We start from the raw sequence: 27064 nt of genomic DNA, 5'->3' as shown, positions 1-27064 counted from the left end.
TACGGCCTTAAATTAATACTATTTACTAAGCTAATGCTATATATAGGAACTAGGTCTTTAAGAAAGATATATAGCTTAATCCGTAATAAATCTATATACTACGCCGCCCCCAGACTACCTATATTACGCTACCCGTATTAAAGACCTAGGAAGTTAATAATAACCTAAAAAGCCCCCTATAGAGAGCTTAGGCCCTATATAGCTATAAAGAATAGCAAGAAATATTAGACACTATACTAAACTAATAAACTAGAGGGATAACTTATAGAAGATAGAATAGGAGCTAAAAAGGATTATAAACCCTAAACCGTAAAATACGGTCCGGTAAACGGCTATAAGGAAACCTATAGACCTCCTACCAGTTAATATCTGCTATATTAGCGCCGTAAAATTCTACTAGAACTTAGTCTAGCCTAATACCATTACTTTTATAACTAGCTTATACAAAATTAACTAAACACTTAAGGAAAAGAAAAGTAAGCTTAGTAAAAAGGAAAGCGAGCTTATAGACAAGGAGCTAGTAGAATAAAAACTACCCTATTAATACCAAAAGTTTAAAGACGTATTCTCTAAGGCAGTATTTAATATACTTCCACCATATTAACCGTATAACTATAAAATTAAAATTAAGTTAGATAAAGAAAACGCCCTTAACTATACCCCCCTTTATAAATAATCCATTACCAAGTTATAGGCTACTAAGTAGTACCTTATTAATAACCTATTAAAGGGGTTTATTAAGCCTAGCTAGGCCCCTTTTACCTCCCTAATCCTTTTTATAAAAAAGCTAAACAGAGGACTTTATTTCTATATTAACTATTATAAGCTTAATAATATAACCCGTAAAGACCGTTATCCGCTACCCCTACTTAATAAAACACTGGCCTAAATAAATAGAGCTAAGGTATTTATAAAGCTTAATATCTATTAAGCTTTCTACTAAATTAAAATAAACCCTAAATCTATAGATCTTACTATATTTCGGACTTAATAGAGATTATATAAGTATAAAGTACTTCCTTTTAGACTAACTAATAGACTAGCTATATACTAACAATATATAAATAATATACTCTTTAACTACCTTAATAACTTCTACACGGCCTACCTAGATAATATTATAATTTACTCTAAGAATAAGTTAGAATATAAGGAGCACGTCTATAAGGTCCTATAATAACTCTATAAGGCTAGCCTTTAGGCCAATATTAAGAAGTTAAAATTTAGTGTAAAGTATATAAAGTACTTAGGGTTTATTATTAGTATAGACGGAATTAAGGCTAACCTAGAAAAGATGGCCGTAATTAATTAGTAGAAACTACTACTGTGGTGGGGTAAAATGGGCCACTACTTAGTGCCTTGGCATTTTCCTGTATATATTGAGCCTTCGGCTTCTCTCCTCACCATAACGACCTACCGGAATACATTCTTTCCTTTCTTCTTACTGACTGCTTTCCTACTGATTGATTACGACTGACGACCGACCGACCGACCGACCGACCGACCGACAGACAGACAGACGGCACTGTGACTTTCCTATCTGAGAGTGGTCGTACCCTCCCACACTACGGACCGTAAAAGGGATATAGTTATTCTTAGGCTTCTATAACTTCTACTAACGCTTTATTAAGAACTATAGTAAGATTACTTAACCCCTTAGCTGCCTTACTATAAAGGACCAGCCCTTTTACTTTAATACTATATATAAGCAGGCTTTTAATAAGCTTAAGAAACAACTAGTCTCCGCTCCCTTACTCGCCCACTTTAACCTAGAATGGCCCTTAATGCTAGAAACGGATGCTTTAAATAGTATTATTACTAGCGTTTATTTCTAAAAGCAGATAGATAGAGAATAGCACCCTATTACTTACTACTTAAAAACTATAATAAATACTAAGCTAAACTACCTAATCCATAATAAAGAAATGTTGGCTATTATCTCTAGCTTTTAGCACTAGTGAGTATAGCTAAAAGGGACCCCTAAGCCTATTTAGGTAATTTCGGATTATAAGGCTCTAAAATACTTTATAATAACTAAGGCCCTTATAGCCTAGTAAGCGCGCTAGGCAAACGTTTTATCCTAATTTAACTTTCTAATTATATATAGGCTAAGCGCTACTAACTATGCGGACGCTCTTATAAGACGTAAACAGGACCTAAATAACTAGATAGCTGTAAAGATCTTATTATAGACCTAGACGCTACTATAACCAGAGTACCTTAACCCTTAGATATAGGAAGAACTAAGTACTAAATCTTTAAGCGCTGAGATATATCCTATTAACCCTATAGAATTTAACCTTATTAATAAACTACTATAAATAAACTATATAAACCCTTCTCTACGGAAATACTATAAAAAGGTAAAGAATATTACTAGCCTATGGTCCCTTAAAAATGGACTACTTAAGTACTAAGAACGGCTAGTAGTAGTAGAGAAACGGAACTTATAAACCCGGCTTATTACCAAAGTATATATCTAGGTCTCTACGGCTTACCCTAAAAAAATAAAACCTATAAGATTATTGGTAACTGTTACTACTAGCCTAAAATAGTTATAAATATTAACCGTTACGTACGGAACTATAATAACTGCTATAGGTCTATAATTCTATAAGATAAAACCCTAGGATTATTAAAACCTCTCCTAATACCCAACTGCCCCTAGTAGTATATCTCTATAAACTTCTATAAGCTACTTATAAACTATAACAGATATAATATAGTTATAATTTGTCACGGAACGCCGCCGCAGGAGCCTCCATAGGAGACTCCCTAGCGGAACCCCGTGCCCTCGCGTACGCTTCGCGTATAGCTTATGTCAGCCACGCGTAGTAACGTGTTCCACCACTCCCCGGTCCACCCTAGTCCTCAGACTACTCTAAAAACCACCAAAAATCAGGAAAATCGCATCTTAATATCTTAATAACGGCTTTATAATAAATTATAAAATTCTATAACTAACCTTTTATGCCTATTCTAAGGCTCTACTCTAACTTTAGAAGTAATTCATTAAGTAGTTCTAAAGGAATAGCAATTTAGCTCAAAATTGGGGGCTAAAACTCAATATCTTAATAACGGCTAGGCTTATTATTCTAGAACTTTAATAAAAGTCTTAAAAATATAAATGGTAGCACGAAAACCTAATAAATACTACCACCTTCTATAGAACTACTACCTAAAGCTTATACGAGCTAAACTGCGTACTGCCTAAGATTATAATATTATTTAAGACTTATAAGCTAGTAAGGCACTTACTAATAACACACGCTAAGAGACTAAAGATAACCTCTATATATCTAAGCGTAATATTTAATAATTAAAGAAAGCTAAGATTGTATTTATTGCCTAGGTTACTAAGAAGGAGGGTATAATTAAATACCTACAGTTTTAGCTTAACGAGCATATTTGTAACGATGCTAAGTACCTCCCTACTACGTATTACACCACCTAAGTCTCTACGCCTTTAGCAACCTTACCCACCCAACACTTAGCTAAAAGTTAGCGTTAAGTAGCTTTACCTAATAGGGATAACCCCTATAATAGCGACTAAACTTAAGCTATAATTACGGGGTCTAATATATAATACCTTAATCCCCTAGTCTTTTAGGGAGACCGTAAGGAATATAGCTACTAGAAGATATAAATCTATAAGAAACTAACCTAGAGCGCCTACCTCTTTCCTAGGGAGGATACTAAGATTGGTTACATTATTGGGCGTATAAAGGGTACCCTATTTAATAGACTTTTCGCCTAATAGGAGACTAATAGCCCCTAGAAGTGGTAGTCCTACTATAAGGTCCTTAATAATCTTAATTTAATATATCGCGACTACGACCTAGTAGCTACCAGTTAAGCTAAACTACGCGCCCTAAAGATAAGTCCTACTAAGTCATTTAACGAGTTCTATATTAAGTTCTAGAAATACACTAAAGTCCTCTTTTAAGACGACGCTAAAGACTAGGAAGACCTTCTTAAAAAGGTTACCTATTATCTTAGTTACGCTGCCGCTAGTTATAATTATAATAATGTTTATAGCATAGTAGCAGCCCTATAGAAGATTAAACAACAGCTAAATTAGATCTTTACTGCTAACCCTTACCTAAAGGCTCCTATATAAAAGCCCTCTGGGCCAACCACACCTATATATATTAGGTTACCGACACCTACTACTAATACTACTACCAGAGCCAATATTAACCTCTCTATACTAACCTTCCCACGTAAACTCCTAGACGGAGAGTATAAGCTTCTTTAGAAGCTAGGGCGCTACTATAGATGCCGTTAAGAAGGCTATTATTACGAAAACCTAAACTGCCTAATAGCTAGGTTTAGTAATCGCCGCCTAACACCTAACTTTATACCTTAAATACTAAATACCTCGCTACGTACCGTTACCGTATAAGATAAAGAAGCAGCAGTAGCGGAAGTAGCGGGAAATGCTTAGTCCTAGCCCTAAGTCGCGAGCTAGGATACCCTAATAATAGAGGGATCTATATATCGGCCTGCTTAATAGATAACTTAGTAAGAATAGACGGACGGAAATAGATAGTTTTACCTATAATAGGAATAACTGCTAAAAAAACAATATAAAGACCGTTTTATAATTAACTACGGAGCTATTAATAAATTTATAGATACCTAATTTGTGTGTAAACATAACCTACTAACCTTACCCCTTACTAAAGCCCGCGCCCTATAACTTGCTAATAGTAGTTATACTACATAAAGGATTACTTATATAGTATAACTCTATCTAGATATAAATGGACACTAAGAAGAGCTCTAGGCCTACGTTATAGCACTTGCCAATTACCCTATTATCCTTAGAATGAATTAGCTTAAGCAGCATAACCCTATTATTAACTAGAAGAAAAGAGAAGTAACTTTTAACTCTAACTACTGCAGAGAGACCTGACTAGGGTATAGCCTAGCCGCCTTTACCTACTCCTTAGGATATTAACCTAAAGAACCTCTAATTATACTATCCATAACTAACTATTACTACGTTAGTGCCGTAGCCTTCTATTATATAGTACGAAGGAGGAACTAGGTCGTTATAGTAGCCTCTTACTTACGGCTATATAAACTTAATAAAGAATAGGATTACGTCCTCTATAGTAATAGGATAGATCGAGTAAACCTCCTAGAGGACGATACGCCTATAGAACTTAATAAACTCTTAACCTTGGACTTTAAGAAGTTTATAAAGCTTAAAAAGGGACTTACTAATAAGGAACTCCGCAAGCTCCTCCCTAAGAGGTACTATAACTTTATTGATATATGCTTATAAAAGGGCGTAGATATACTTCCTCTACATCGACCTAACGACTATACCATTAATATTAAATAAGGAAAAATGCTATTTTATAAGAGACCCTACCTAATATTAAAAGATAAACTTCTAGTTATAAAAAAGTATATTAATAAGCACCTTAATAAAGGGTTCATTTATCCTAGTATATTATTAGTAGCTGCCCCTATCCTTCTCGCTAAGAAGCTAGAAGGAGGTATTTAATTTTACGTTAACTATAAAGGACTTAACGCTATTACGATTAAGAATTAATACCTAGTACCACTTATACGTAAGACCCTTAAGTAGCTTAGCTAAGCTAAAATCTATACTAAGCTTAATATTATCGCCGCCTTTAACTATTTCTAAATATAGGAAGGTAATAAATGGAAAACCGCATTTGTATTACGCTTCGGCCAATTTAAATATACTATTATGCCCTTTGGCGTATATAACGGCCTAGGTACCTTCTAAAGCTATATTAATAACGCCTTATAAGGCTACCTTAATGACTTCTACTTAGCGTACCTAGACGACATACTTATTTACAGTAATAACCCTTCTAAGTATACTAAGCACGTTTAAAAGGTTTTATAGCGCCTTAGGAAAGTAGGACTCTATATTAATTTAAATAAGTATAAATTCTTAGTTATAGAAGTAAAATACCTTAGACTAATTATTACTACTAAGGGTGTCCGTATAGACCCTAAGAAGGTATATATAATTACTAAATAGTAAGCCCCTAACTGCATTAAGGACGTATAAGCCTTCCTTAGTTTTACTAACTTTTATTAAAAATTTATATATAACTTCTTAGGCGTAGTAGCACTATTTATAGCAATAATATAAACGAAGGGCCTTTCTATAAAAGGAAGAAAAACGTACCTATGCTTTACCTAGATACCTAACTATAAGAAGGCGTTCCAAGACCTTAAAAATGCCTTTACTAAAGTACCTATCTTAGCTCACTTTATACTAGGATGATAACTCTATCTTAAAACCAACTCCTTAGATTATATTAACGTAGGCGTCCTCTCTTAGATAGGTAATAACGGTTTCCTTTACCTAGCCGCATTCTACTCGTCTAAGCTTATACTATAAGAGTATAACTATAAGATCTATAATAAAGAACCCCCTATAATTATATAAGCGTTTAAAGAATTCTAACTAGAACTCTCTTTAGTAAAACCTAACTAGCTAACTAAAGTCCTTACAGATTATTGTAACTTTAAGTACTTTATAACTATAAAGCAGCTAAACTAATGCTAAGTATATTAGAATAAGTTCCTCTCCGGTTTTAACTTTAAAATTATATATAGGCTAGGAGTATAAGGTATAAAACCTAATAGCCTAATACGCCGCTTATAAGATCTTCCTTAGTTAGAGGATAACCCCTATAATTAGTTCTAATAGCAGATAATCCTAAAAGTAAAGAACTTGGCCCCTAGTATGCTACCTATAATAAAACCATCCGCACCTTAGCTTTACGCTATAGACTTAGAGCCGCCCCCTAAAATTAATAAGCTTATTACTGCTACATATAACATCTCTATTAACCCGTTATTACACTAACTTATTACCGCAAAAACTGCTAGCGTCTGTAAGCCACCTACTAGCCTCTAAAACTTAGGCTAAATTAATATAGCAGCCTTAGAAGTAAAGGAGAATAGACTCTACTATAGAGGCCGTCTATTTGTCCCTAATTTAGAAGACCTATAACGGCAATTAATCTAAATAGCCTATAACCTCCGGTTAAGCGGTTACCTAAGTAAAGGAGGAATGTATAAACTCCTTAGCCGATACTACTTCTGGCCTAAGATAATAGACTTAGTTAAATGCTTTATAAGCGCCTACTATAGCTATAAGCGTATTAAGGCCTTTCGCACTAAGTACTAAGGACTACTACACCCGCTACTAATCCCTATACGGTAGTAGGCAGATATAGCTATAGACTTTATTACTAACCTACCACCCTATAAATGGCATGGTTATACCTATAAGAACATTCTAATAATAATATACCAACTTATAAAGGAACGTTACTATATCCTAACCGAAGGTATAGCCGTTAACAACGTTGTAGACGCTTTTTTTCGCGAAGTTTATTAACTATATAGGATACCTAACTCTATTACGTCCGACCAGGGTATACAATTTAACTCTAACCTATAGAGACAGATCTGTTAACGTCTTAGTATCTCCGTTAAGATATCTATATCCTTCTACTATAAGACTATAGGACAGCTAGAAAACGCCAACGCCAGTATAAAGGCGTACTTACGATAGGTCGTTGCCTACGGCTAGAACAACTAGGTAGATTACCTCCTACTAGGCAAGTTTATAGCTAATAACTACGTCTTAGCCACTATAGGACTTACTCTATTTTTCGCGAATAAGGGTTATTACCCCTAATTTAGCATAAAGCTACTAGAACCTATTAATAAGAAACTGCTATATAGAAAACGCCTTAAGATGCTACTTACTAACTAGTATATAGACCGTATAAAAAAATCTACTTAACTACTACAGGGGAGAAATGGCCTGGGCTTAAGTAAAGTAAGCCTACTTCGCCGACTGTTATAGAACACCACTACTGGAGATACGTGTCGGCGACTAGGTATAGCTAAATGTATATAATATCTCTACGCAAAGGCCTATAAAGTCACTTAATTATAAAAATCTCGGCCCCTATTAAATTAAATGAGTTATTAATAAGGGAGCCGTATATAAGCTAGAGCTCTTACCTACCCTAGCTACCCGTAGGATATAGCCTATATTTTACCTATAGCTACTATACCTTTACTAGCCTAATTCCTTACTGGGATAGATATAGTCTAAACCCCTACTAGTACTAATCTAAGATAAGAACAAAGATAAGAACTATAAGGAGTAGACCGTTAAATAAATTATTAACTTTAAATACTTTAGTAAAGGCAGAGGACGGCGGCTCTACTACAGAGCTATCTATACAGGATTTAATATAGATTAGCCAGAATAGCAATTATAGAAAGACTTTAAAAATACAAAGGACCTAATTAGCGACTTTTACTACGCAAACCTATAGAAACCGGGCTTAAGTAGAGATTTCGTACCTAATCCTCTATAGGAGCCCTTATAGAGTTTAACCGTTATACACTACTACGTAAGGGCAAATTGCCGTTAAATTGCCGTAGATTGCCATTATATAACCAAAAAATCGTTAAAATGTCTAGGAACTTTAACCGCCGGTTAAAGTTATCTAATTAGTTAAATTCTTAGGTGCCAGGCCTTATTATATAATATCGCTGTAGACTATAAAGATGTTAGTTTAGCTTACCGCCTTCTACTAAGCTAATAGCGATTTTTTATCCTAGGGATGGAAAATCCTAATTAGTCTATTTAACGATTAGAGCTGGCAAAACTCTATACTACTAACCCCTTTAGCATTATTCCTTTTCCTTCTCTATACCTTAAGTATTCCTTTTATATATATATAGTAACCACAGCGTCGCCGGAGCTCTGCCTCTATAAAAGGGGGGGGGGTAGTGTTACGGAACGCCGCCGTAGAAGCCTCTATAGGAGACTCCCTAGCGGAACCCCGTGCCCTCGCGTACGCTTCGCGTATAGCTTACATTAGCTACGCGTAGTATATCACCTTCCTACGCCCTCAATCCTTACAATTGATCGCGTAATGTCTTATAGACTCCTCGAATACATATGTTTAGCAGCCACTATTCCGCGCCTCGTAACATAATTTTAGTTAACCGTTTTGGCAAGCGCCTATTCTTAATTCCCTATTATAAGAATATTAATGCTAAGGAGGCGGCCTAACTATATATTTACTACGTTTACCGCATTTACGGACTACTAGATACTATTATATCCGATTATAGCCTATAATTTATATCGGCCTTTTAGAATAAGTTTACCTAGATTCTAGGTATTAGGCTAAAGCTCTTTATAGCATACTACCCCTAAACAGATAGTTAAATAAAGATTATAAATTAATATTTAGATTAGAGACTCCGGCCTTTTATTAACTACTTTTAAAATAACTAGGGCGAACTACTACCCCTAATAGACTACGCCTAGGCGACCCTACCCTATAACTCTATAGGATTTGCATCTATCTAACTAGAAATAGAGTATTTACCCTAAATAAGCTTTAACTAGGATAGAATAAAAGGACTATAAACTATACGCAAGAAACTATCTTATAAGGAAGCCTAGTAGTACGCTAAGCGCTTAAAGAAAGCTTAGACGGTAGCCTATATAAATTTAAAAAAGGCCTAGAAATTAATAAAATAGTAGGTAAATAAGTATAGACGCAAACCTGACTTTACCGTAGGTAATATAGTCTGGGTTATAATAAAGAACTAAAAGACGAAACGGCCTAGCTATAAGCTAGACTATTAAATAGCGGGACTATATAAGGTCCGTAAGAAGATAGGTAACTTATATAAAGTAAAGCTCCTAGATTTAATTAAGGTTTACCCTATTTTTTCGCTAGATAAGCTATAGAAAGCTATAAATAACCTATTACCTAGATAAAAGAACGAACCTCCCCTACTAATTTAAGTTAATAGCGACGATGAATAGAAAATTAAAGATGTACTAGCCTATAAACTAGTAAGAAAAACGCTAAAGTACCGCGTTAGTTAGAAAGGCTATAACCTAGACCCTACCTAGTACCTTATATAAAACTTTATTAGCAGTCTCTATAAGCTTTAAGAATTTTATAGCCGTTACCCTAATAAACTAGGACCCTTAAAGTACCTAAATAAGTAAATAGAGTGCTAATATAGCGAAGATAATAGACTACTGGAAGAATATAAAGATAAAAACGCCCTATAGGAGTAATACGGATATATAAAGCTTAAGGGCAGGCTTTATTAAAGGGGGGGTAATATTATAGTACTAGTAGAAAATAGTAGAACTTAGTTAACAGAACTTAGCAAAACTTCGCACCGGCAAGTTGCTATAGATTGCTATATATTGCGGTCACGTAACGCAAAGATCTTATAAAATATTAAGCGGCGCTACTCTTCTTCTCCTTTCCTTTCCCTAGCTTTAAATTCTTGTTTATAGATAATCTAATTGTATAGGCTTACGCGCCCCTCTTACCGTACTTATACCTTAATTAACTAAGTCACTAACAATTTCCTTACGGCTCTGTTTAGGAAGGAAAAATCATATATAGGTATTAGGTAAACTATAGTAATTATATAACGTCTAGTAACTAGTTTTAAGCACCTTAACAATTATAGAGAGCTTATAATTAGCTTCCTTACAAAGCTGCTTTTAGCTTTACTACTTTTCCTCTACTCCCTCTCTATAGTCGTTACCTCCTTTAAGTTTATTATAGGATACCCCCGTAATACCTTATATACGTCCACCTGTTTTCACTAACTTAGTAACTAAAGACCGACTATAAGACGGCAATTTAATAGTAATTTATGGCAACCTAACGGCAACCTGCCGTATTTTGCTATATTTTACTAAGTTCTACTAAGTTCTACTAAATCCTATTAAGTTCTGCTAGGACTACTACCTAAATCCTATTCTGCTCTGTATCCCTTGCACCGATAATAACGTCCTATAAAATGTGGCCCGTGCGCGCCAATTACATATGGGCGGTAAGTCGTTCTGCCGCATTATTACAGCTTATAAATAAAGTCATAAACAATGAAATATTGGTGTATATTGTATATAAAGTCTTATTCTTTAGAGTTGAGTCGATCTACGTGCTCCTGCCAACACGGGCCGTCTTTGTATAGTGGTATTCGACAGAGTTTATGGCGCGAGAAAGTTGATGTTCTCGACATGCGTGCATAGGCCACATTTTATAGGACCCTATCGGTGCAAGGGATATGTGTTAACTAAGTAACTAAGTCTATAATATATACCCTTTCTTCTCGTTTTCCTACCTTCTTTCCTTACATAACGTCTTGACTTCCTTATATAGTTTATATATATAGCTTAATAATATCTACCTTATTATATATTATCGTTGCTTATACTTACTCTATAATAAAGTTTTATAACCTTCTTAATATGGCGAGGGATCCTTTTATTAATCTAAATTAGGTTATACTACCACCCTATTTTAGATATATTGTATACCCGCTATCTCCCCCCTATTATCTGCACCTACACTATATATATAGCCTCTTTTTCTTTATAGATCAATCTTTATATAAGTCCTTCTTTTCTTATAATCGGTGTATAAACTACCAATTCTCAATTCACTACTAAATTTGCTACTGCTTAAGATCCTACTAGGCTCTAAGCTAAGCCTTCTTTATAGCTATATAAGAGGTAAATAGGCCTCTTTTTTATAGTAATCCATTTTAAGTAGCTCTAGTAGAGCTTAATTTTATTTAGATTAAGCAAATTGCCTAGCTAAAGAAGACGTTAAATCTCGCAGACATTAAAGTAGGTTTAGTAAATTCTTACAATATAAGAAGTAGCCTTATCTTCCTATATAATTATATTAGGATTTAAGCACGTAAAGTTCTAGGTAAAAGGAAGAAGTTTTAGCAGTAAGATATTATTATAATAACGAAGTATTATATACGAACGCTAGATAAACAGGCATTAGATTTAAAGAATTAATAGCTATATATAGCTATTGTGGAGACTTAAGAGGATTGCTAGAGAGCTTAATATAAATGCAGCTGCGGCTAAATCTATATAGGGGCAATAGGGCGGATAAACTATCTGCTAAATAATGCAAATAAATAAACAAATAAAGAAGGGAATCCTATAACGTTAGTTACGCGTATAGCGTAGCGTATAGAACGGTAGTCCCGTAATAGATATTTGTTAAATATTATTATTAATTAATTCCACCTCTATCTAATTAGGTAGAAGCTCCTTATACTATTATAAACTTCTATTTAGTAGGTACTCCGCCCATACACTTCCTATAATATTATTTATATAAATCTCTTTTATAGGCTTATTTCTTCTCCTAGGCCTTATATACCTTTCGCTCTAAAGCTTTATTCTAGATCTTAATAATAGATTTTAACTTATTAAATTTCTTCTTTATCTAGGGCTTTTAAATATAATAAGGGCCTTTAAAGTCGTATATAAAGCAACCCCAAAACATAAACTTAGAATATCTCTTCTACCACTCTTATACGCAGCCGCATACATAGGCCTTATAGGATTATTACTATACCTAGTAGCCCCCTTAACGATGGCTAAAAATAATACTTATCTTATCTAACCAAATTATATCCTTCTAACCTTTTACGGTCTAGTAGTAGTAGGCTATTATAAATCTATACCATTTGTTTTTTATAGCTATAGTTAATCTAAACTTCCTTATTAGTTTTATTTTATAGAAGCTATACTTTTTAAGTGTAATTTAAACAGATGCTATAGAGATTCCTATTTCTTAAGCGATTTTTTAGCTGCTTTTTTTTACGCCTATAACAATTGTATATAACGGCGTTAATAACTCTCTGCTTAATATTAAGGGTAATCTTTTAGTACGCCCTATGCGGGGCTTATCCCTAAGGTGGTTATTAAAAAGAGCCTAATCTGCATACTAGCTATTTCTACTACCTTTTTTAATAGGTTACTGTAACGGCTTATATAAATGCCTCTAAACTAAAGCTTATGGATTACTATCTAATCAAGATACTAAGCTAAGGAGAAGAAAAGAGGGTCACTAAGGCTGGTATAAATAAATAAGTAGCGCGAGTCGTTAAGGCGCTAGTAGTAGGCGAGCTAATAGTAGAAAACAGTATTAGACAGTAGCAAACAGTATTAGATAGTAGCAAATAGTACGGCCGGTAACGTACCCTAGCACCATTACATCACCCCCCCCCCTTTTAAAAAAGCCTGCCCTTAGGCGTTATTCTAGCTCCGTATTATTATCTAAATTATTATAGTTATCTACCCCTTCTTCTTAACACTTAATCTAGTTTTCTAACTAGCGTAGTAGTCCTAGGAGGTTAGGGTAGGCTAAGTAGAAGTCCCGTAACTTATAGGGAGAGTACTTAAAATTAGACGTAGGATACTATTTTAGGTCCTTATCGTGACCTACTTAGCTAGTATGGTATTTTAAGACGTTGCAGTCCTTCTTAACTACTAGGATTTCTTTAACTTCTTATTCTTAGTATTAGTTAGGGTCGTTCCTTACAGATAGTGGCTAAGTATTAGTTAACTTCTATGTAGCCTAACAGTTTGAATAAACGCCTAAGAAGGCTTGAACGCAGCTAATGGCTTAGTATTAATCAACGTCGTTCTCGTAGATAGTATCTTAGTATTAGCCGATGTCGTTTCTCGCAGTATATATAGCTTAGTGTCTGTTAAAAAGGACTATTTAGGTAGCAGTACGGTGTAAGCGTCCGTAGATATACGGTCGTTTAGTTGGTTGGTAGGTTAATTAATTGTCGATAGATATACGCGTTAGACGCGTTATCGTCGTTCGGTCGATAGGTCGGTCAGTAGGCATACGCGTTCAGTTGACGGATATGCGCGTTGCTTGGTCGGTCGACGAGCTCGTACGGTCGGAAAGAGGTTACTACCCGGCACGTGCTTCCCTATAGTATAGGCAGCCGTTAGGTAGAAAGAAGGGAAAAAAAAGAAGAGAATAAAAACATAAGTATAAGGGTGCCTATACGGTATAGGGACTAAGCTTATAAGCAACCCTACTACTATAGGACTTCGCGACCTGGGATCTAAGATATAAATATTATAGCCTATATATAACTGGGGAGCTTAATATAATATAACGGCTTAAACTATTAAATAAATGTCTTAACAGAAACTTAAATAAATGCTTGCAAGATTAAGCGAACAAATGCTATATTATGAAGATATTAAGCTAAGGAGCAAGAAAAGGTAGTAAGGCGACGTCTATATATATATGCCAAGTCTTACACGAACCCCTAACTAGGTGACGCGCCCCAGCGCCGTTACATTCCTCTACTCTTACATATTTAAAGATTTTAAGAAAAATACTAGAAATATCTTTACGGAGGACCTTAAAGATAATAACTTCGACCCTGGCACCATACCCAACTACTCTAGTAATTTAGATAGCTCCTTAGCCTCTAACAGCGCCCTCTTTATAGCCAGCTTAACCAAACTTTTTAGCCTCAAAATCTAAACCCCTCTTTAACTACCCTATAAAACCTTTATTATACCTATTCTATTAAATACTCTAAAGACCTCTAAAACTAAAGAACTCTCTTAAGCCTCTAAAACTATATACGAATCTATTAAACTTAAAGGAGTAAAGACGCTAAAACCTTAAAGCTCTACCACTACTAAAGACTCTAAACCTAATACTATAAATATCTTATCTTTACCTGTTTCCCCTAAACGTTCTAAACTCCCTAAGCCTTAATAATTAAACCTATCCCTAACAAGCCTAAGAACTCTTTATTAGTCTTACTAAAGACATATATAGTTAAGGCAAAGATAAGCTTTATAACTAAAAAAGAGACTAGGGGGCTAGATAAGATTAGGAAACTAAAATCTACTATAGGATAGATAGAGTTTAATAAATAGATACGCCTCTACTTATTAATAAACGGATATAGGGATCTATTTAAACGGAACGTAAAAAGACTAGAGTAAGGGGCCTTATTAGAGACAGTATATAAAACTAAATTAGATACTTAGGCAAAAGCTGCTTCTTTAAGTAGGGAGGACTAATTAGATTATTCTCAGTTCGTAAATATACGTAGGTATACCTTAAGCTCCTAGTTCTAACACTCTATCTAACTATCTATCTACGGGTAGAATGCGGTACTAAGTTTACGTTAAACGCGAAAATAGTAGCATATAGTGCTTTAGTACTCGCTTATAAATATACTACCCTTATTAGAGACAATATTATCTAAAGGTCCTATTTACGTAAAGACTCTAAATAAGAGTTCTGCGAGTTGTGTAGCATTAATCATCTTATATACTAGATAGTAGCGTACTAGCTTTATAAAATAGTTTATAAGGATAAGAATAGAGTTATACTCTACGCTATTAGGAGTCTTAGACTCTAAGAGATCTATAATAAAGTTAAGTAAATAATGCCGCTAGGCTCGGGTGGGGGCCTAAAGAGGCTGAAGCTTACTATAGGGTTTATAGCGGCGCGATTTAGAGTGTTAGTAGGTATTGTAATTATCTAGGTATTTATAAAGGTCCTAAGTAAGGCCGTTCCAAGCGTACTTCTACACAATTACCTTAAAGGTACGGTTAAAACTATAGTGGCCGCCTATAGGATCGTTATAATTACGCTTAAGAATCTCCTATTATAGTAGTATATAATTCGGCACCTAGACCTTATTATTTTACCTTAGAAGTCCTTAATTATTTAGAGTGTAGTCCTTATTACTAGTAGGAACCTATCCCTAAGTTAACTAATTATATATAGAGCGTGTAAAGGCGTCCCTTTTTTTTATACTCTATAAATAAAATTAACTAGTAACTTAGGGGGTTGTTTTATAAACGCCGTTTTAGCTAAAGCAGCTACTATTACTTCTTACTATAGCACGAGACTCTGCGCAAAGTTAGTGCTAGCAAAGTAACGTATAATATATAGGTAACTCACTAGGTTATTATAGGGGACCATAGCCTAGGCTAAGGGGTCTTCCCTAGGGTTAAGCGCTATTAGGTTAGTTAAAGTAGTCTTAGAGAGAATAGTAGGATACTCTAGTTTGCCGGCGCCAAGTTTATAAGGGTCACTTATATACTGCACGCATGCTACTTACTAGTTTAGTATAATAGCACTAGGGCTGCCCATAAGGCCTATAACCTACAACTTTTGCTACAATATAGGCAGTATAGCATTAAGGATTGTCCTCTTACTACTATTTTTAAAGCCTTTAGCATAATCTAGGCGCTAAAATAGTGCGTTAGTGGGATTTGCTTTACCTAGCTTATATTTAATCTTAAAGTTAAACTTAGCTAGTTCCTTAGCGTACTAGACCTAGTAAGTAGATAAGCTTTTAATAGTTATAAAGTACCTAAGATTGTTATAATTATAGAGTACGCGCGTTATATGCGCGGTATATTTAAGGTAATAGCGCCACGTCTTAAAGCATTATACTATAGCGAGTAATTCTTTATTATGCGTATTATACTATACTTCTAGGCTAGTAAGTTTCTAACTATAATAAGCGATTAGGTACTAGTGGAGTTAATCTTCTTACCCTAAAGGCTGCAGAAGTATACCGCTATAGGCATAGTTAGAAGCGTTAGTAATTACTATTAGGGGTAGATTAAGGTTAAAGTAGTAAAGTAGAGAAGCTAATATAAACGTAGCGCGTAGCTTACAGAACGCCTACTGCGTATTATTAAGCCAGGACCAAGGTTAATACTATTTAGTAAGCCCTTTTAACTTACGCTTCTACTTCTTCTCCCTATCTAATATTAGGTCGCGATATGCCTATATAAAATATATATATAGGGGGTATACGGTATCCAAGTAGTTCTAAATAAATCGCCTATAGAAGTTAGCAAAGCTAAGAAAGACCTAGATATCCCTATAGGACTTAGGCTTAGGCCATTCCTTAATAGCTTTTACGCGGTTAGGGTCTATTATAATACCCCTAGGGGTAATAATAAAGCCTAAAAACTTAACGTTTTTAATATAAAAGATATATTTTAATAGTTTAGCGTATAGGCCTTAAGCGCGGAGCTATCGCAGTACCTACTTAACGTGTTCGACGTACTTATCCTTATTATTTAAGTAGATAAGAATATTATCTAGGTAGACTATATAAATGGTATCTACTAGGGTTTTTAGAGCTTTATAAATATAGCTCTAGAATATTATAGGAGCGTTAGTAAGACTAAAGGGCATTACTAGGTACTTAAAGTAACTATAGCGTGTCTTAAATACAGTCTTTTATTCGTCTCCCTTTTTAATGCAAATTCTATAGTACGTATTATAAAGACCTAGCTTTATAAATATCTTCGCATAGCTAAGCCTATTAAAGAGTTCGCCGACTAGTAGTAAGGGGTACCAATTTTTAATTATAATCTTATTTAGGCGTCTATAGTTAACGCATAGCCGCATTATACCGTCTGATTTTAGTATAAAGAGGATAGGCGCTTTAGTAGGCGACTTGCTAGGCCTAATCTAGTCCTTCTTAAGAGCACTGTCTAGGTACTCTTATAAGATCTATAACTCTTTCTATAAGAGGTTATAGAGTGGCATTTACGGTAGCGTTTTACCTTTTTCTAAGTTAATTATATAGTTATACTTAGAGTTCTGCGATAGTATACTTACTAGCTTATTAGAGAAGATATTAATTTCCTCCTTATATATATTTAATAGGCTAGGTGCTACGGAGGTCGAAGTAACTATTATATAGTAGTGTGCTTCTAGGAGCTAGTAGAGAGAAAGGTGCGGCCAATATGCGTTTTATAGGTATACTCGCACTAAGAGTATATACAGCTCTACTGCAGTATACTTAATAGTTTTAGGGTTTCGATTACCTCTCCCTTACGTATAGGTAATCTGCGCCAGCATTAAAGGGTCTTTATAAGTACTCGCTGCTAGTAACGGTAGGTCCTTTACTATATTTATAACCGGTATCTCTATATCCAAAGGGTCTATATAGGTACTTACTGCTAGTAATAATAGGTCCTCTATTATATTTATAACCAGTATAAAGAAGTTTTCTAGCTATAGCAAATAGACTATTTTACTAGCCTTAATATCTACTAGGAGAGCGTTAAGGGTAACTATTTAGAGGCGTTTAGGGTCTAAAGTACCCTAGATAAACTGTCTAGAATAGAAGCTAATTAATAGATCTACTTCCGCGAGCTAACCCTATCTAAGAACTATATTATAACTATTAAATAAGCCGCCCTAAAAGGTCTACGAGCTAATAGTGCAAGGGGTACCCTAGGAGTTGCTAGTGGTAACTATTAGATTATAGGTATCCTAGATTATTATCTAGTTACTATTAAGGAAACGTATAATAGGTTTATATAAATATAGCGCATAGTATATAGGCAGGTTAAACCTATAAACAACGTCTTAATTAATAAGGTTAAATTAGTACCTATTATTATATAAAGTATATAGACGGACTTCGCTCTAGGGTATATCTATTACAATATATACTATAATATATTTCTTCTCTCCCTCTATATTAGGCCCTAGTTGCAGTTAAAAGAGATACGCTACTAGGGCTTTAGGTTTTCTAAAGCCCGAGCTAACTTCTCTTTATTAGCCTACTTCTAGTATTCCTTACAGTGGCCGCCTACGGTCCTTTAACTCGCCTGCGTAGCACTAGCGTCTAAGGGGTCCCCTAAGCCATCCGGCTTTTAGGTGGTCTCCCTAAAAGTTTACTTAAAGCGTCTTACTACAGGGTTCCTAATCTGGTCTTAGACTATAGTCTTAAACTTATCCTATAGTAAAGGACCCTTATCCTTAGTGCCTAACTGGTAATAAACTAGTTAGGTAATTATCTTTTTTTTATAAAACCTTTAATAGCCTAGCGCGTACGTCGCTTGCAGTTATAGTTAGCGTTATTAACCTTAAATCGGTTCTTAACTGCGGTAATCCACCAGTTAAAATACTATTAAGTAGTACCGTTAATATCGGGTAGTGACTTCTTAACTAGGGCGTCGAGATTTAATCAGCATATGCGTTCACTACGTAACTTATACTCTTTACTAGAGAGGCAACAGGAGGGCTTTATTAAATCAATAATGCTCTATAAGTTAGCTATTTTCTTAGCTAGCTTCTCTAGCTCCTTTATATTAGCGGTATTAGGTAAAACGCTAGTAACCTTACTAAGCTTCTGTTAAGCCTAGGTATATAAGTTAAACTAGTCTCTAGCGTTTATAGATGTCTAATTATTTTAAGGTTTAGAAGGTGGCTTAGATGCTACTAGTATGCTTCTAGCGGTTTTGTTTACACTAGATCCTAAGACATTCTACGGTCATATTGCTAGCGTATTACTATTAGGTGTAGGCGTTGGTTTTCTTTTCAGAGGTATTATAGAAAAATTAAACCGACTAAGGGGATTAGTAAGGATTTAAATATAAGGTAAGGATGTAAATAGGGAGTCTAATAATAGAATAATAGGGTATATTGTATAGACAGAGACGAATCCTTAAGGGAAAAGGAGGAGTCTGTATGCGAGGTAGGAAGGGTTTTCCTTAGGCATGTATAGAGCACGTGCCTCATAGGCGAGTCACCTCTAGGTTGCCCTAGGGTCGCCCATACCTTGCGGTTATATAACTATCTACTTAGGTTTTATATAATAGTTTTCCATTTATTACCTTCCTATATTTAAAGATGGTTAAAGGCGGCGATAATATTAAGCTTAGTATAGATTTTGGCTTAACTAAGCCGCTTAAGGGTCTTACGTATAAGCGGTACTAGGTATCAGTTTTTCATTATAATAGCGTTAAGTCCTCTATAGTTAACGTAGAATTAAATACNTCCTTTTAGCTTTTTAGCGAGAAGGATAGGGGCGGCTACTAGTAATATACTAGGATAAATAAATCCTTTATTATGGTGCTTATTAATATACTTTTTTATAACTAGAAGTTTGTCTTTTAATATTAAGTAGAGTCTCTTATAAGGTGGCATTTTTTCTTACTTAATATTAATGGCATAGTTATTAGGTTAATATAGGGGGAGTATATCTACGCCCTTTTATAAGCATATATTGGTAAAGTTATAGTACCTCTTAAGGAGGAGCTTACGGAGTTCTTTATTAGTAAGTCCTTTTTTAAGCTTTATAAACTTCTTAAAGTCTAAAGGTAAAAGTCCGTAAAGTTCTATAAGGGAATTATTTTCTAAAAGGTTAACTATATTTATTCTATTACTATAAAGGACGTAGTTTTATTCTTTATTAAGCTTATATAGTTATAATTAGGAAGCTATAGTAGCGGTCTAGCCTTTCTTATATGCTATATAGTAGAAGGCCGGGGCGCTTATATAGTGGCAGTTAGTTATAGGTAGGATAATAAGGGATTCCTTAGGTTAATATCCTAGGGAGTAAATAAAGGCAGCTAGGCTATACCCTAGGCAAGTCTCTCTATAGTATTTAGAGTTAAAGGTTACTTCCTTCTTCTTCTAGTTAATAGTGGGGTTATATTATTTAAGCTAGTTTATTTTAAGGATAATAGGGTAATTAATAAGTAGTATAATATAGGCCTAAAGTTCTTTTTAGTGCCTATTTATATCTAAGTAGAGTTATACTATATAGGTAATCTTTTATGCAGTATAACTACTGTTAGCGAGTTATAGGGCGCGGGCTTTAGTAAGGGGTAAGGTAGGTAGGTTATAAGTACACATAAATTAGGTATCTATAAATTTATTAATAGCTTTATAGTTAATTATAGAACGGCTTTTATATTATTTTTTAGCAGTAGTTCCTATTATAGGTAAAACTATCTATTTCCGTTTATTTATTTTTACTAAGTTATCTATTAAGCAAGTCAATATATAAATCCCTCCGTTATTAGAACGTCCTAACCTATAACTTAGGGCTAGGACTTAGCGTTTTCTACCTCCGTATCTAACTTTACTACTATTACTACGTCCTTATTTTATATGGTAGTGGTATATAGTAATATATTTAGTATTTAAGGTATTAAGTTAGGTATTAGGCGGCGGCTACTAAACCTAGCTATTAGGTAGTTTAGGTTATTATAATAATAGCCTTTTTAACGGTATTTATAGTAGCGTCCTAGTTTCCGGAGTAGCTTATACTCTCTATTTAGGAGTTTTTATGGAAAGATTAGTATAAAGAGGTTAATATTAGCTCTAGTGGTATTTAAGGTAGTAAATGTTAGTGTCTTAGTATATATAGGTTTAATAGGTCCAGAGGGCTTCTATAGGGAGGTCTTTAAGTAAGGGTTAGCAGTAACAATCTAATTTAGTTATTATTTAATCTTCCGTAGGGCTACTACTATATTATAAATATTATTGTAGTTATAGCTAGCGGCTATATAACTAAGGCGATAAGTAACTTTTTTAAGGAGATCTCCCTAGCCTTTAGTATTGTCTTAGGTAAGGGCTCTAGTATATTCCTAGAATTTAACATAGAACTTATTAAATAATTTAGTAGGGCTTATCTTTAGGGTATGTAGTTTAGCTTAGTTAGTAGCTAATAGGTTATAGTCGCAGTATATTAGGTTAAGATTATTAAGGACTTTTTAGTAAGACTACTACTTTTAGGGGCTACTAGTTTTCTATTAGGCGAAGAGTCTATTAAATAGTATACCCTTTATTCGCCCAATAATATAGCTAATCTTAGTATTTTCCGTAGGAAAAAGGTAGGCGCTTTAAATTAGTTTCTTACGGATTTATATCTTTTAGTAGCTATATTCCTTGCAGTCTCCCTAAAAGACTAGGGGATTAAGGTAGTATATATTAAACCTTATAATAGCAGCTTAGGTCTAATTATTATAGCTTTTATTATCGCTGCTTTAGTAGGGGTTCCTATTAAATAAAGCTACTTAGCGCTAACCCTTTATTAAGCGTTAAGTAGGTAAAGTTACTAGGGGTGTAAAGACTTAGATGGCGTTATATACAGTAAAAGGGTATCTAGCGTTGTTATAAATATACTTATTAAGCTAAGATTATAGGTATTTAATTATGCCTTCTTTTTTAGTAATTATAGTAATTAGTGTAATCTTAGCCTTCTTTAACTATTAGACGTCGCGTTTAAACACGTGGAGGTTATCTTTAGTTTCTTAATATATGTTATTGGCGAGCGCCTTACGAGCTTATAGGTCTTAGATAATATTATAATCTTAGGTAGTACGCATCTTAGTTTATATAAGCTTTAGGTAGTAGTTCTATATAAGGCGATAGTATTTATTAGGTTCTCGTACTACTATTTTTATAAATATCTTAGCGTCTTATATTTCGATTTTAATAAATAGTAGCTCTTTTATTTACTTGTTTATAGTTATATAGTTATTAAAGAATAAGATATTATTGGTGTTTATCTCCTTAGGGGTTAAGGCTAGGGCTAATAAATTAAATTCTCCTAGGATTAATTGGCGTTGTAGGTTAAGTATAGGTATTAGATTATTCTTTGGGTTTAATATAGTAGCTAGTAAGAAATATCGTCTTACTATTATAGGTTCCTTAGAAGTATAAAGTAAGGTAATTTATAGACATACTGCTTTTAGCAGCGCCTATAGTATTATAAAGACGTAGAATTAGTTATAGGCTAAGTATTAGTAGTAAAAAGGCGTAACGTAATATTATAGGACGTGGGCAGTGGCTATAAAGCGTATATATTCAAGGAGTCTATAAAACGTTACGCGATTAATTATAAGGGTTAAGGGCGTAAGGAGGTAATATACCTACGCGTAGCTAATATAAGCTATACGTAAGGTGTATATAAGAGCACGGGGCTCTCCTATAGAGGCCCCTATAGTAGGGTTCCATAATAGAGTACCGCGAAAAGATAAAGGATATTACTAGCCTTCTAGAATAAGTTTACCTAAATTCTAGAGATTAGGCTAAAGCTTTCTATAATATACTACCCCTAAATAAATGGTTAGACGGAGATTATAAATTAATACTTAGACTAGAGACTTCGGCCCTTTATTAACTACTTTTAGAATAACTAGGGTAAACTACTACTCCTAATAGACTATACCTAAGTAACCCTACCCTATCCCTTGCAACGTCAGGGTCCTTAAAGTACGTAGTCCATGCGGGAACACCACAATATTTCTAAGTACGGGCACTAAATTCAGCCAATCTAATTGGTTGGTTCTTATCGATAACCTAAGGACCTAAATTGACGCTGCAAGGGATAACTCTACGGGATTTATACCTATCTAGCTAGAAATAGGGTATTTACCCTAAATAAGCTTTAACTAGGATAGGCTAGAAGAACCACAAACTGTACGTAAGAAACTATCTTATAAGGAAGCCTAGTAGTACGCTAAGCGCTTAAAAAAAGCCTAGACGGTAACCTATATAAATCTAGAAAAGGCCTAAAAATTAATAGAATAGTAGGTAAATAAGTATAGGCGCGAACCTAACTTTACTATAGGTAATATAGTCTAGGTTATAATAAAGAACTAGAAAACGGAATAGCTTAGCTATAAGCTAGACTATTAAATAGTAGGACTATATAAGGTCCTTAAAAAGATAGGTAACTTATATAAAGTAAAGCTTCTAGATTTAATTAAGGTTTACCCTATTTTCTTACTAGATAAGCTATAGAAAGCTATAAATAACCTACTACCTAAATAAAAGAATAAACCGCCCTGACTAATTTAAGTTAATAGTAATAATAAATAGAAAATTAAAAAAATACTAGCTTATAAACTTATAAGGGGAACACTAAAGTATTATATTAGTTGGAAAGTATATAACTTAGACCCCACTTAGTACCCTATATAGAACTTTATAGGTAGTCCCTATAAGCTCTAAAAGTTCTATAACCGTTACCCTAATAAACCTAGACCGCTAGAATACCTTAATAAATAGATAGAATGCTAGTATAATAAAGATAATAAGCTACTAGAAGAGTATAAAGATAAAAACGCCTTATATATATAATATAGACTATAAAGCCTAAAGGTAGGCTTTCTAAAGGGGGGGTAATATTATAGTACTAGTAAGTTACTAGGTAAATTGCTATAAATTATTATAAATTATAATTACGTAACGCAAGGTTATATAAAACCTCGAGCGGCACTACGTATCCTCCCCTTTCCTTTTCCTTAGCTTTAGATCCTTGTTTATAGACAATCCAATTATATAGGCTTACGTATCCCTTATACCGTGCTTATACCTCAATTAACTAAGTCGCTAATCGCAGTAGTCTATATAGACCTTAATTAGAACTATATTAGACGTTAATTAAGAATTAAGAATAATATATAATAAAATAATATACCTTATTATATGAGCAAAACTTCTAGATATATAATATTGTCCGTTTTTATTTAATTTAGGAGAAGTAGTACCGAAATACTCTTTATGGTAGTAATCCGAGATAGTACAATATAGAGCTAACCGTATGTAAAAACCGGTATCTATAAATTAACGCCTATAAAGTTAAAAGACTAACCCTATAACTTATTTACGGTTGTTATTAGGAAAAAAAATTTTGAGCACGTTGTTGCAGCCGAAAATTGGGGTCTGCTTATAGTCGTTTACGAAATATCGGTAAAAATTCGCCAAGCCGAAAAAATTACATCGTACCTCACCAAAAATTTGCGGAGGGAGTATGATTTCAATTTACCACCACAATCGTCGTAATTATGGGCCGCCGCCTTCTAGATAAAGTTGTTTATAGAATTAGGCTTTGTGTTAAAGCTAATAAAAGTATAGCAGCTATTGCAGAGGCAGTAAAGGTGTCTAAGAAGACAATTTATAAGCTGTGGTTAAACCTTAATATTTAGGGCGAGCCGTACGCACTACCGTGTTGTCCTTCGATCTTCTCCTCCGGTTCACTCTAATTTTCACATGAGTGACATGACAGCTTCTTCGTGGCGAGATAAGATTTGACCGCGTGTATCTCGCACCTCACAATAAAAAGATATGTCCGGCCAAGCGTTGCGACGTTACCATGCAAACTTGGTTGTCAAACACACAGACAGCCAATTCCCCCGCCACTACAGTCATGAACATTGATCTCTGGCAGAGCCGTGCGTCTGGCCTGCATCTGACCTGCATCTGGCCGTTTACATCACCACTGCCTACAAAAAGAGTAATTCTAAGGCTAGCCGGATCCGCACGAGACAGCATTCCATGAAATCGAAGATGCACCATGTTCGAAACACCAGTGACGGAGGCGTGTGAGCTGCGTAAAACGGGCACGAGCAAGGCCTTCAAGTTGGCATTGGGATCTGTAGGCGCACGGCGCACGATCGGCGGCAGCATTTCGCGGTGTTCCGAACAAGCGTTGTGACCAGGATGGCGGACAGGTTTTGCAAGGTTTTGCGAGGTTTTATGGCGATGCCGTGCACCCAGTGGTAGGCCGCTTTCGTGGGGTGCAACATGGAGAAGTTGCGTCAGACTGCAGGGTCGGGTGGCTTGCAACTCGCCAGGATGTCAAGGTCTCTCAACTTCAAACCGGTTCCTGTTCTCAAGCACTTTTCTCTTTACACACTGCTCTTCTTACTCCTGTACTTTTCCAATCCAATTCGCCATAATCCCACACTCACACTTTTCACGCTCTTCATATTCTAGCATTTTCGCACTTCGCACTCTCATCTAATTACATTATCTCGTCACATCCATCATCCGCGTTATCAGCAAACATGGCCGACAAGACGATTGAGGAGCGGCAGTCTTCGCTAGGAGCCGAGGGTCAAGCCTCAGGTAGCGCATCCATTGGAGGAAGCGGGAGTCTCAATTCCCAGAGTTCGAGTAAGAAAACCACCGAGAAAAAGACCCCAAAGAAGTTGGGCAACAAGAAGCCGCAACAACAACCCACACCCGAACCCACTCCCGAGGTTGAGAGTGAAGGCGAGGCTGAAGCCATTGGCAACGCAGGAGTTCATGGCGACGCCGAGTCCTCTGATCTCGAACCAGAACCCCTGCTTAAGAAAGCCGTGTCCCGACGCCGTCAGTCCCGCGGCCGTGGCCGAAAAGGCGGTCCCGATTACAGTGATGCTGAGTCCGCCACACGGTCCGATGTGTCCGCGACCGGCGGCCGACGCAACCGCCAGCGCCAGAGGGCGGCGAAGAGAGGCGGAGGTCCTCTTGACGGCATCACCGAGAACGTTCCCGGCGGAGATCTCGTCAACGGTGCTGGCAACATGGTACAGAACACGGCGGGCAACGCCGTCAACTCGGTCGGCAACACGGCAGGACAGGCCCTGGGCGGCCTGACTAGCGGCGGGAAGCAGGAGGATGACGGTAAAGACAAGAGCGAGCAGCTGAGGCTGAGGCTGGAGCTCAACCTGGACATTGAAATCCAGCTGAAGGCTAAGATTCATGGTGATCTCACGTTGGGCTTACTGTAAGTGCAGCAAATTGAGCCTCAGATGAAACAGGCTGACCTCGATTAGCAACTAAACTACCACCGGCGACGAGCTTTTATATCCAACGCAGCTTTCAGGATGGCGCGGTCAAATTTATTGTTCGGTGATGTCAGGGTTAATCACATTGGATCTATAGTGTTGGGACGGCGTTTGGATTCCCTTAGTGTTATTGTTATTATTATTATTACCTCTGCAGCATTATGTGCATATAAAAGCTATCCAGCATCTCAAAAGAGCCAATCGCGGTGTACTCTGTGAAAATGGCAATGTGTCCTGAGTTGTAAAAATAATAATTGGGAAAATGTTGCGGGAGGTTCTTTCCTGCGGGGCTGGGACAGCAGCGGCCATGGGAGCTCGGACAGCTTCGCCTTCGCCTAGATGCAGCAAGACCGGAGCATGATCTCTTGTTGACGTAAGTTGTGTAAAATTTACCGCGGTCGTCGACAGTTCTCCACAAAAATCGTTGCCTCTTTTGGTGTCGAGCTGGCCGTTCTTGACGCCTCCTTGTCCCCAGGGTTTAGCATCGCCAGACGTCAGTCGTAATCCTTAGCCTGTGACGTCAATAATCGACGATCCAAGTTTCGCGTGCTCGTGTATATCCCGATACGGCCTGCTCCCAGCGCCCGCATGCATCCAACCTGCAGCGGGCCACCACCCCCTAGTCCACCAATCCATCTCGTCCATCAATCTTGTTTTTCGTACTCGCCGGCCCAACATGACCCTGGCCTTGGTGCTCTCCCCTTCTTTGTCCATGTTCTCCTTCAAACTCCCAGTACTCATCTCTCATCCACCCTCACCATCACTTCTTTCCCTCGCCATAGACCCTATTGCCCA

At 35.9% G+C, this 27064-nt stretch overlaps 2 protein-coding genes across 2 annotated transcripts; both read left to right on the top strand.

The window, feature by feature from the left end:
* Positions 1-1054: 1054 nt before the first annotated feature.
* On the top strand, positions 1055-6028 carry K441DRAFT_562510 (uncharacterized protein; the record flags this gene model as incomplete). The annotated part of the gene is made up of 2 exons (XM_067643561.1): positions 1055-1168; positions 5891-6028. Coding segments are annotated over 2 exons (252 nt in total), but the record flags the coding sequence as incomplete, so codon positions are not given.
* A 19476-nt stretch (positions 6029-25504) lies between these two features.
* Positions 25505-26212, top strand: K441DRAFT_677673 (uncharacterized protein; the record flags this gene model as incomplete). The annotated part of the gene is made up of 1 exon (XM_067651092.1): positions 25505-26212. The coding sequence occupies one exon, from the start codon at positions 25505-25507 to the stop codon at positions 26210-26212; it is 708 nt and encodes a 235-aa protein (XP_067503662.1).
* Positions 26213-27064: the final 852 nt, after the last annotated feature.

The sequence above is a fragment of the Cenococcum geophilum genome (genome assembly GCF_001692895.1).
Source record: "Cenococcum geophilum 1.58 unplaced genomic scaffold K441scaffold_23, whole genome shotgun sequence".
Classification (NCBI taxonomy): Eukaryota; Fungi; Ascomycota; class Dothideomycetes; order Gloniales; family Gloniaceae; genus Cenococcum; species Cenococcum geophilum.
Note: the sequence above shows the minus strand (reverse complement) of the source record. Positions and strands in the feature narration are given on the sequence as shown.